The 12,925-nt window shown below is 41.6% G+C and overlaps 1 protein-coding gene across 1 annotated transcript in view; it reads right to left on the bottom strand.

Annotated features, from left to right (window-relative positions):
- The window catches only part of LOC306835014 (contactin-associated protein-like 2), a 229,126-nt gene that overhangs the window by 112,687 nt on the left and 103,514 nt on the right, over positions 1-12,925 (bottom strand). Inside the window, exon 3 of the mRNA XM_079361385.1 lies at positions 2,517-2,710. Coding sequence (XP_079217511.1) covers positions 2,517-2,710 — 194 coding nt within the window. The remainder of the gene's footprint in view (positions 1-2,516; positions 2,711-12,925) is intronic.

Below are 12,925 nucleotides of genomic sequence, written 5' to 3'. Positions count from 1 at the left end.
CCCCCCCCCGACAGGATAGTCAATGAAGAACAGTAAAAGCTACGAAAGGCAGCTCCTCTCAGTGTGAGGTTTAAAGAGTTAAGGCGTCAGCGAGGAGCGATGGCAGGAGGCGACGGGTGTCAAAAAGTTGCTGAATAAAATCGGAATGCATAAGACTGCAGGGCAGGTTTTTTTTTTCCCCTCCAGGGATCTCCCTGTGAACCTCGTCCAGTGGAGAGAGAGGCTGAGAGGAATGTGATTGAATTCCATCCTACACCATGCTTGTGATCAATAGCACTGAAAGCATCAGTATTATCTCCACTTAGAAATGGACAGACATACGCTTGTGCAGATGCACATATCAAGCTCTCATACGAGCTTAAGTGTGCGTGCCTGCACGTGTTTATGCGCAGAAGTCTGTTTTAAGTAAGGAAAGAGACAGAGAGAAACAAATGGCTCCAGTATTTGCCTGTTGCAGGGTTGGTTATTGATGGCATATGCACAGCTTAAAGTAATCGGCTTGGTATCTGTAAACATAGCAATGTTTTGAACTAAACAGGCCATAAATTAAATAGCAATATATACGTCATATATTTAGGCAAAACAGGGCAAAAATGTTGCCACTGTTACAGAAACATCCAGGAGATAAATGTGTTTTGGAGTATTCGCAGCAATACGAGGCAATGAATCCAGGCTCATGGCAGAGGGAAAACACTTGTGAATAAATAATGATCTCCAAACAATTATGATACAGCGCAGAAAAACAACGGCTTAATTTGCTTTCAACTGTAAAGATCCATATTTGTCACAGCAAAGAGTCCTCACAGGACTAAGAGGGAGAATAATTGTGGAGCTTTGTGGGGGTGAATGCAGAGCCGAAGACCTACAAACAAAAATTCACATGTGCAAAAAAAGAGAAATGAAAAGAAGAAAAGGACCGCAGAAAGTCGAAGTGGACCAGAGGGCTGTGTCTCTGCTGCCCCAGTCCTGTGTCACCACACAGACTGAAAGACCTCAGCGAGGTCCCAACTCAGGGGCTGCTTCATTCAGAAGGCGTATTTGAGGAGAGGTTGCGTCACTGCAGTGAAACGCAGGTCTCCTTCAAATGTGACTGTGAAGATCCTTCTCTCCTTGTCTATCTATCTGGAGCATCCTTCATGGCCCAACCTATCAGAGATTCATTGCACTCTAAAACAAGATGGCAGACTCTTAAGCGGTCGAGTAATACACTTTTACACATCTGTGGTTTAACCTCCATTAAATGCCAAACCCAAAGTTAAGAGACGAAAATGAGCTACTTAATAACCGTAAGTAAAGTTTCATGATATTAGCTGTGTTTACTAGTTCTGGTCCAGCTTTTGAGGTTGCTAGGCATCGGGGCTGACATGTCTGTAAGGGTTGTGTCAGGAACAGTTGTAGGTATGTAGACCTTCTCATTTCACCTCTGCCTGAGCAGTCTACTTTGGCTACAAAGGCTACAAAGTCCTTCAAACGATGCTACCCCTGAATTTAGGACACTGTTTCTCTCTTATATGTCTTTTGTACATAATCGTCTTCATGAATGCATTTACAGTATGCATTTCACTACGACGCTGTTCCACTTTGTGTTTCCTACAGGTCTGGGGCCTTTTATTCCATTAGCTGGAAATGATGTCTTCTTCTGTTGTACTTGTTTTAAGGGTTTGTGACTTGCTATTGCAGTGCTTTATTTAAAGCAGTTCATCTACAGTATGTGTTTGCACTGTTTCTGTTTTTTGAGCAGGTTTTTGTTGATTTATTTGACGTTGACTTTGTTTCAGTGTTTTGTTTGAGTTAACGTTGTTTCCAAATTTGCAGCCTATTTTTTTGTGAGGAAAAAAAAAAACTTCTGCCGAATGTTTGAACATTAAATGGATGTTTGAAAATAAATATTCAGATTCAACCATGAAGCTGCATCTTGAGATCAACGTTTTCAAAGTTTTCTCAAGGAGGATGGAATTAGATGGACAAAAGAAAGCAAAAATATATCCAGTCTGTTTCAAGTTTTTTCCAGCATTGTGTATCAACGATATTCAGAAACGACTATTTTTCTTGAGCTAAAAACACATCTGTTATCGCTCTGTTTTCTCGAGCTCTGTTTGCTCGACCTCTGTTTGCTCTTCACCTTGCAGCTCTGTTTATTTGATTCAGTCCGTCTTCCTTTTTCATGACTCATCAATCTAAGCATTTTGCTACTTTTTTTTCTGCAGGATTTCTCATTGTCACATAAGAGTACATGAATATGCATTTTGTATCACATATTTCCTATACACCACCACAGCTTATTACTTGACTTTTGTATCTACTGCAGTTGTATTTGTCTTTGTTAATGTTCTGCTTATTTTGATTTTGTTTTTATTTCTGTATTGCTTGTTGTTCTTGTTTATTTGCTGTTGCTTTAATTAAAGAATTGTATATTTGGAATGGAAAATAAAAATGAGACATCTGACTGGGTCATCTCTTTTGTGCAAACACACACCTTCACACTCACACAAGCAAAAAAAACATAGATTACACACCCAAATGTTGCCATCTTGGTGATATGGTTTCCAGTTCCGTCCCGTATCGCTGTAGAGGAGACGGTACCGTGTCGTCCAATCAGAGCTGCTGTATCGTCCCTGTGTTGCTATGGCGCTCACCTGCTTTCTTGAACCCATGTCCACCTGAAGCCACTGGTAATGGTCACTGTCCAGAGGTGACCATCCTCCAGCGCCTGTAAAAATAGTGACATTTTTATAATGAGTGAGAAGTCAAAGGTTGTTTTATAATATCTTACTTTCATTATTAAATCAGTGTTTGGTCTGTGATATTTTATCAGGTCAAATTGCAAAGCCCAGGCATAAATAAATAGAAGAAAATACAGGGCAAAGAAAGCTTTTTTTTATCCTCCTTTTCTTGCTCATTAGCATAGATTGCCTGATTCACCTGCAGGCTGAGTTGGCATTGTTTGTGCTGATCACCTTCCGAGTCACAGACAGGAGGTAAAGCAGCATGGGGCTGCTATTAGAGTTGTTACCAGACTGAAACGAGTCTCAATGTCTGCCTTAAAGTTGTTGTCAGGTATGAGCGAGTGTGCCAATCAATCTACTGATCCAATGATCTAATCAATCAAACCCTGAGAGAAATCTGTTTTCAGGTAGCTCATTGTCATGATCTGAATTTGTATTTTTTTATTTTCTGAGTTTCCCTTTCTATCCCAATGTTTCCTTGTGTGTTTTTGTTTCCTAATTTAATTAATCTATAGTGTTTTCTGTTTTGTTGTGTATCCTTGTGTCCCGGTACTGTTTTATTGTTATATTATTAGGTTCTCTGTGTCATTAGTGATCCTTGATTTCTTTATTATTGTGTTTTTGTCTTGTATGTTCTTCCTGGTTCTTTGTGTGTGTTTTCTCTCCAGTGGTCCTCATTGTCTTCACCTGTGTCGTTTGTCTCACCTGTGTTTGATGAGTTTCAGTGTTCCTTCCCTCTATTGGTCAGATCATTGTTGTGTGTCAGTGTCGTATGTGGTTCTTGTGCTTCCTCGTGGCTCACAGTGTTTTCTGGTAGCTCCTTCTTTCTCCTTTTCGACTTTTGAAGTAAGAAAGTTTCATTTTGGAGTTTAGATCTTTTGTCTCATTAAATCATTTTTGTTTATGCACTTGGGCCATCGTCTACGTTGTTTTTCCTCAGACCGTGACAGATTATAACAAACTATATTTGGGTGCGGCTCTGAGACAGTGTGGTATAAATCAAATCTGGCAAAATATCAGCAATCAATGTTTTTTCCAGCAATATTGTGTTTTCTTTATCCCACTAGTTTTAAGTGTCACTCTGGGGCAGTTAATACAAAAGTCTAGGTTATGGAATAGGTTTGTTTGAATGATAATTATGTGATCAGAAGTGTTCTAATGCATGTATAAAGAATTCAAGTCATGTGTTCTCTTTGTACTGATTGTACAAAATGGATTTGGGACTGCTGGAATTTTGTTTTTGTTTCTTTTTAGAATGAGTTTTTGAGTTGATCTTTGTTTAATCATGTTGTTTTGTTGATTTATTTAAAAGTTCTTACACACCGTCAAACAGGGACGACACATTTCCCAGATATGTAAATATGTAATAATGCAAATACTATCAAAACATTTACTGACAGTCAAGTCTGGTTATCTCCTCTGATTTCCAGCTAAGCTCTGCTTCAATATGTGCATCCTCAAGTGCAGATTGCAGTGATATTTCCATCTGGTGGAACACACATTGACATTTTAAGTGCTCAAGATTCACTTCCATTTACTTTTAAATTAGTCAAAAGATGGACGATGAAAAACAGGTTAAATTGCTTCCTGTGGAATTATTTTACATCCTCTTAGCCTTTTTGCAAACATTATTAGATATTAAAAAAAAGTCGGTCAGGGTTTATGATTAATCTGAACTTGCTCTGAAGTCCTGGAAAGAAAGTTTGCAAAGGTGTAAAAAGAATTGCTTCTTAGAAAATGACTCTCTCTAGAATCCCCAGTGGAGAAGGTTTCAATGCTATTTCCCCATGGCAACAGTCCTGAGTGTTGTAATAGATGGCTGCGTTTGTCTTGTAGTCCACTCAGTGGCAGGCAGCGTCCTTGTGTCACCACCTGAAACCTCATGGCTCTGGCTTCATTTCCAGAAAAACACTCATGTGTCCTCCAACAGTTGCACCATATCAAATGTCAGGTGTCTACCAGAGGCAGGGCTGAACTGCCCTGGACCTCTCATGCTAAATGGGCCGAAGGATAAATGATGCAGAAATAAAAAAGCGAGGCCAGACAGAGGAAAGAGAAAAATACTGGATGAAATCCAACTGACCTGATTTCATCTGCCATAAAACAGATGTGAAAAAAACATGGTGTGATGCCAACATTGTGTGCATACGGAGAGAGCAGTCAAACCAATGTGAGGAATCCAACAAAATGAAAAATATGTGCATTTACCAGATGCACTCACACACAAACAACACACAAACTGAGCACTGAAGATGTATGAGAGCAGCAGACAGAAAAGACCTTGACAGAATGAAGCAGTAAAATGATTATCGAGAAGAGTAGGTGGTGAATGGACTGCAGACAGGCCATGTCACAGACATCTCCTTTGATTTTCTGATGTTTTTTTCTTTTTTTTTCCAAAAGGCCACAAATACAGATAAGAAAGTGACACGGTTGAAAGAATAAACCGAGGAGGGTGAATTAATTGAAAACTGAGAGATGAGAGAAAACAGAAAGAATTACAAAGACAGACAACAGCAGATAAAAAAACAGACAGAATGGGAGAGGGTAAAAAGAGTAGCAAAAAGCATAGAGGAGCCACAAGAGATGAAAGTCATATGATAAAAAAAAATAAAAATGGGGTGAGACAGTTTGCAATGTATCGCCACCCTACTCGACAAAAATCCTATATCTTATCCAATTACAGAGCCATTACACTCCAACCCCAGCCTTGATAGATAACTGGGCATGTATCAGTGGAAACATCAATATCTCAAAAACACGTTGCAGCAAAGCCATTCCCTCACAAGGTATAAAGCACTATCAAAAGGAAGCGAGCAAAAGAGGCAGAAGGGGCTGGAAGGTGGCGAATCAGGAACAGGATAGACGGGGTGATGGTGATAACTAAGCAGACAGTTGATGTATAGACAGAAAAAACTAACTAAGTGGAAAATAGCCGAGTGAATGAAACGCTAGATACGAGATCTGAAGCTAGCGTGTCATAAAGTGTGTCAACAAGGTGTGAGCTGAAGAACATGGAAATGAGGGAGGGTAGGAGAAATGAATGAGTTGGGTGGAAGAAGGAGGAATGAGAGGGGATTTTATGACACTGGTACCAAGAAATCTGAAGATGAGATAGCATACAGGGACACAAAGGGAGCGCAACGTAGTTATGATAAAAGAGGTGATTGATGAGGGAAGTGTGAAGAGAGAAGGAGGGATGGAGCAAAGGGAAAAAGGATGAGGAACTTGGGAGATGAAGATAAACGGAAGCCATTCAACTTTGGAGAGGGGGAAGCAATCAACGGAGGCTTAGACTGCAAGTGGACTCAAATGACGTAGAACAAAAAAGCACATATTGGAAACGTTATGTGGGAGAGGAATGGGTAGAATCCATCCATCCAACACTTCCCTCACCCCAGACGTCTCCTCCAGCTCTTCCGGTGGGACCCCGAGGCGTTCCCAAGCAAGTCGAGAGACATAGTCTCTCCAGCGTGTCCTGGGTCTACCCCGAGGCCTCCTCCCGGAGGGACATGCCCGGAACACCTCCCTAGGGAGGCGTCCAGGGGGCATCCGGACCAGATGCCCGAACCACCTCAACTGACTCCTCTCGATGTGAAGGAGTAGCGGCTCTAGTCCGAGCTCCTCCCTGGTGACCGAGCTCCTCACCCTATCTCTAAGGGTGCGCCCAGCCACCCTACGGAGGAAGCCCATTTCGGCCGCTTGTATCCGAGATATCGTTCTTTCGGTCGTGACCCAAAGCTCATGACCATAGGTGAGGGTAGGGACGAAGATCGACCGGTAAATCGAGAGCTTCGCCTTTCGGCTTAGCTCCTTCTTCACCACGATGGACCGATACAGCGACCGCATGACTGCAGACGCCGCACCGATCCGTCTGTCGATCCCACGCTCCATCTTCCCCCCACTCGTGAACAAGACCCCGAGATACTTAAACTCCTCCACCTGGGGCAAGGACTCCCCACCAACCCGAAGAGGGCAAGCCACCTTTTTCCGGTCAAGAACCATGGCCTCAGATTTAGAGGTGCTGATCCTCATCCAAGCCGCCTCACACTCGGTAGCAAACCGCCCCAGTGCGCGTTGAAGGTCCGGGTTCGATGGAGCCAACAAGACCACATCATCCGCAAAAAGCAGAGACGAGATCCTGTGGTCCCCGAACCGGACCCCCTCCGGCCCCTGGCTGCGCCTATAAATTCTGTCCATAAAAGTAATGAACAGAACCGGTGACAAAGGGCAGCCCTGCCAGAGGCGAACGCGCACCGGGAACAGGTCCGACTTACTGCCGGTAGAATATATGTGAAAGATATTAGACAACTAGACATTTTTCAAAGATTGTCAATAAGCCTGAATGGTTTGTTCCCTGTAGAAAACGGACACTCTGTTCCATTTGCCCCACATCCTTATATTTGGTCGCATAGACCCCGGAACCACATAATTCCTGAGTTTAATATTGTTGGTTAGTTTTCTGATTTGATCTTTGGTTGGTTGCATGCATTGTGTTTTGACAGTGTTCCTCACAATATTTTTCACAAGCGTCATAGTGCCACAAAGATTTGAACCTGGGACCTTTTACCTATAGGTGAACATTTGTGTTGGTTGTGTTGCCTGGTGCTTTGCAGATGAAAAGGTTACAGTATGGATGTTTGCAAAATGGTGGGAAAAGGATTTATAATCTATTCCAGTTGAGTCATTGTGTAGAACAGCATTGTTCTTAACACCATGTGACATAATTTAACATCTTTGTAATGTGTTACAGCAACAACCAGTTGATGTTTATTATCAACAACACTTAACTTAAAATCCAAATGATTAAACCCGCACTTAAATGCAACATGCAAAAAAATGTTAGTTGTTTGCCAGCACAGTCCACTGCTTGATATTTCATTCTGATGCATCAAAGGTGCAGCTTTATAATGGACACATTTTTGGACTTAAGGATGAACAAAAGGACAGAGTGATGTTAAGGGACCCTGAGTTGAAGAGGATGGATAGAGTAGAAGGCTGGTTCGAGATATGGGGTTACCAAAGGTAACAGATGGGAACAGGGGAGAGAAAAAAAAATGAACGACCGTAGAGTCCATAGAGACGAGCAGCGATTGAAAAGACTGTGGAAGTGATGGCAAGCATTTGGGAAACATGGACTTAGAAAAGGAGGTAAGAGCTGTGGGCCAAATAGATTATGTTCTGGGTCAGTGGAGAAACAAGGGACACAGGCGGAAGATGTGTAGGAACAAAAACAAAAAAAAAAGGGCAAAAGAAAGGACCAAAGAAGTGTGACAGAAAAATGCTATCAAAGATTTGAAAGGAAGAGAGAGGGCTGGTAAGGAAGAAAAGATGAGAGGTGAGAGGGGAGTATAGGGGCAGCTTGACAGAGGTAAGGGGAGGGGGATGTGGAGTGATAGATTAAAAAGAAGAACAGAGGTGCAGTGAAAGGTGAGAGCCGGAGGGAGAGAGGAGAGAAGCGAGAAGAGGGTGACAGAATAAAGTGGAGATGGAGGAGGCAGGCAATGGGGGGATGGGAGGTAAGAAACCAAGACAGTGAGAATAGCAGCAACAGCTAAAGAAAAAGGAGGAAGGGTATGAGAAGAGAAAATGGGTGGTGGTTGGGGGGGGGGGGTTTGCTGGGGGAATTTCACTTTTCTCTCACCTGTCACACACACAGATGTTTGGGGAGGAAGGAGGAACACGAGCAGAGAAGGACAAAGGAAGAGACAAAGGAAAAGGAGAAGAGCGAGTAACACAGAGACGAAGATCGGGAGATAGAGCTCAGGACAAAGGTTTGGGAATAAGTACAAACCAGCAAGAAGAGAGCAAGATCGGATGACACTATGGAGCACTGTGACCTATTCTGCTCTCAACCAAAACGAATGAAGGTCCTGCTTTAAAGTTACTTTGATGCTTGAAATAAAATCATGAAAAAAAGAGCAAACACATTTGTGAAATAATGTAATAAATTAGCCCAGATAGGATAGTGCAAAAACCTTTTTTGCTTTATTCTCTTACATTTACTTGATCATCCGTCTCAGTCACTCAGCTCATTCAATGAGCACAAAGTATCAAGTGTTTTTGTTTGGGTTTTTTTATGTGAGGATTTAGAACTTTTTTTTTTTGGAACGATTAAGAATTGAGGTTGACCAAAGACTTAGGCAGTTTAGCTAGTCACCTAAGCCACACAAGTTACATCTGGAAGAGTAAAACGACAATTAGTGGAATGATCAGATTTAAATGGACAAAAATCAACTCAATCCTTTTTTTTAACAGCAGGAAAGGGAAGAGGTTCGCTGACTGGCTGAAATTGCATGTTGCCATGTATACCATGTGCAACTGTTCATGAAGATTGGAAGCTCTGTTGTTAAGTGGGCTGTATTTGTCTGATTACAAGAACCACTTTTACAAAGAGCCATAAAAAAAGAAACAGACGAAGGGCAGAGAGTAGAGAGAGAGCAACAGATGAGAGGTCCTGCATCAAACAATTACAAACAATAGAACAATTCACAATTATCATGGAAGTAATACTGTTTTATTAATTTGGATTATGTTCATTTGCTTTAATGCATGTTTGTGTCTTGCTGGGACAAAAAAGGCCTCAGTCAGTCTTCATAACACGTGATAACAGTCACGATAACAATCTTGATAACACGCCTTGATAACACGATGCACCAGCGTCTTCCTAAAAAACAAGGGAAGTTGAAACGAATATCTCATTTATTTCTAAAATAATACTGATTAATTAATAATAGCTTTTGTCAGACAGATGAAACATCCTTTAATGACCTCAGAAATCGAATCAGATTTATTCACTTTAGGAAATAAACGTGTATTGATGATACCTCAGCAATTTATCAGCTCATTCTGCATTGGCTTTAAATCTGTTAGTCTGTTGATAGGGAACCTCTCAGTCTTGTATGGCCTCCCTACTGTATATCCTGGTAATGCATTTGGGGAGTTGTGGCTAAGTGATAGAGTCAGGCTTCTTTCCAGTGTCCTTGGGCAAGACACTGAAGCTCAAATTGCCTCTGCTGCAATGCTTGTGACATGTGATGGGAGTGTAGTGCACTGCTTGGTCTTTCTGCTTGATTACTGTTTGATGTTTGTTCAATTTACATTGCAGCTTTTTCCATCTGTGTGTGATTATGGTGGGAATGGGGGAATGTGACATATAGGTGTACAATCACAAGAGTAGTAAGAAGATTAGAAACTTCTATCCCTGTCAGAGTTCATTCACCGTTTTCATTAAAAACACTTGTTGTTGCCACACTGATGCTGGAGTTTTACAAAGCAGCATGTTTGGAATCAGATTAATCTTCTACCTCAGAGCCACCCTGGTGAAATTGTCCTGTGGGGTGCCCTTCACAGGTCCAGGCTGGCTAAATGGAAGCAAACCGAGGCCAAGCAACATGGCTGGAGTTTTCTTCAGACTTACAAAACAAGGTCATGACTATCTATGATGACACAGATTACAAAGCTTTGTAGCAGGAGGAGCAAGTGGAGGTTTGTGTTGTGGGGCAATCATACTGATACCAGTGCTGATGATCATCATCCGTCTCAGTACAGTACTCAAGCTACGGTTTTGCTAGCTTGTCAAAATGCTAGCCGTGATGCAAAACAGTGTCAACGTTAAAATCAACCGACTGCTGTATAGTTTGCTTGTAGCATGACATGAGGTTTTTGCTTTAATACTTCTTGCATTAACGCTTAAAACTTCATATAAGTTGTGTTCATTTGTAAAGACAATAATGTTGAACAAAACAGCTACGCATCAGAAACGAGTGTTTGCCACAGAGTTTATTTTCTGCAATGATCCAAAATCAAAAATCCCACATACGAATGTTGATCAGACAGTTTGGCCGATATGGGACAAAAAATATACTTTTCCAGTCTACACAGCTTTGTTGAAGGCTTGATCACTTGGACTTGTTATTTACCGTAAATTCCGGACTATAAGCCGCTACTTTTTTCTCACACTTCGAGCACTGCGGCTTCTACTCCGGTGCGGCTAATGCATGGATTTTTTATGGGGGACAATGAGCTTCTGCCGCAAAAACATTTGACTTCGTCACGTCGGATCTTAATATCAGTCATTTTGCGCTTTATGCACGCACCCTCATGATGGAAAACACACGGAGAAATACATATGATGCAGCTTTCAAGTTAAAGGCGATCGACCTGGCTGTCAAAGAAGCTAACAGAGCTGCTGCACGTTAAGATGACACTGACAGCGACAACAGAGACTGAGGAAGTGAGTAATGAAGTCATTCTGAGGCAGTGAATGGATGGACTTTTTCTTGTGAAATATATTACGGTCATCTTTTTCATCAGCCGTGTTACAGACACCGTCAGCTAGGCTTCGTATTGTAACGGTTCATGTTGTAAAGTCAGTAGTTGATAATGTGTTCATAATTCCGATTATGTGGAGAGTCAGTGAATGCACCAGCGAGAACGTGTTGAGTGGCTGTATGAGAGAACGCTGGGGGAGAGAGTTGGATTGTTACGGCAAGTTATGTGTTGCTCTCTGCTGTAAACGGCGTGGTCACGGCCGACAGTGATCGGGTTATTAAAAGTTATTATTTGAACGCTCTCGTCGTCCTTTAACGTCCGTACGGACGCTACAGTATTTGCGGATGTTACCGGTAGCCTACGTCTGTGTAAATAGCTCTTGTTATAGCGTGGACACCTGCGGCTTATAATCAAGTGCGGCTTATATATGTACAAATACATTTATTTACTTATTTTTAGCCGGTGCGGCTTATATCCAGGTGCGCTCAATAGTACGGAATTTACGGTAGTTCCTATATTTGTTTCCTTTTCTTTGTAGTTAGTTGTTAAGGTGCCCTTATTGTGTTAACAAATGATCTAATTTATTAAATGTATGATACAGAAGTGTAGTGTTACATACTTCACACGGCACATAAGCCCTGTTGTACATCATTATGTCCATTACACAACATCAAGTAACTGAACACACTTAATATTGTAACTGCAATGGTAGGATACCTGTATACATTTAATGAAAAGTTACATTACTAAATTGGACGACAGTAATCATGCCTATACCTCTCTAACAGGAGTATCTGTACAGTAGTTACTCTGCAAACACAGTGACAACAGTTTTTTCTTGCCTTAAAAAACAACAACAACAAACAGTAAAAGCCACCAAAATCCAGTCATAGTGTGTAGTTCATGAAAGTCTCAGCTTTGACTCATTTGACCATATCGCATGCTCACTTTGGTCCCTTTGAACTTGAATCAAAAAGTGTTTCACTGCTTTCTCAAGTCTGAACTGAATGCTTGTTTCTTACTGGGCTGTGAAGTTGACTCAAGCTTTGTTGTTGTTTTTCGAAAATACAGACAATCAGCGTTGTCCTCAGCTCCTGAGGAGTGAGCGAGGAAACGCACAGCGCTAAATGAATGTAACTAACTCACTTTCAATGTGAGAGAGTGGAGAGTAAACATCAGTTAGTGATGATGAAAAGAGGTTTTATCTGTTGCAACCCAACAGGGGGGATGGTAAATATATACATAGTTTAATTGGCAAATTATTTTACAGTACTGATTATGAGTCAGAGGAAAGAGTGGAGAAAGCAGAAAGTTTGCAAGACAGAGAAAAAGAAGACGTGAAAGAGAGACTGAAAAATGTACAAGAGAATATAAAAAGAGGAAGTAAAGTAAGTGAGTGAGTGAGTGAGTGAGTGAGTGAGTGAGTGAGTGTAGTGTGATCTTTGGACAAGTGATGAGCAGCTGGTGACAGGTGTAACACACAACAACGATGGCAGCATCAAAGCAGAGGATCAAACAAGAAGAACATCTCTCCTCTATCTTACTGTCAGAGAGGAAGTGTGCGTCTATGTGGGAGGGGGTGTTCAAACAGCAACATTTCTCTCCCCGCATAAGAGTTGCAACACATTCCTCTCCCCGAGAGAGTAAAAGTGTGTTTTATAAGTGGACGCTGCTTCTCATCCAAAAATCACATTGAGAGAAAATATAGCGTCTTCATTAAGCTAAGAAGCGAGGCCGCTAGAAATAAGGCATTAGAGAGGAGACAGCTGGTTAGCCCTCTGCTAGTGCTTCATCTTACTGTCATGGAGCAAAGGGAGCGAATATGGAGTAATTTAATTAGTAGCGGACCACCGTTATCGATGGATGACTGGAACAGCTACAGACATCAAACAACTTTTTGCCAGATGACAGAGAGTGAGGGAAAT

Source organism: Symphodus melops (genome assembly GCF_947650265.1).
Source record: "Symphodus melops genome assembly, chromosome: 14".
In the NCBI taxonomy this organism is placed as follows: domain Eukaryota; kingdom Metazoa; phylum Chordata; class Actinopteri; order Labriformes; family Labridae; genus Symphodus; species Symphodus melops.
Note: the sequence above shows the minus strand (reverse complement) of the source record. Positions and strands in the feature narration are given on the sequence as shown.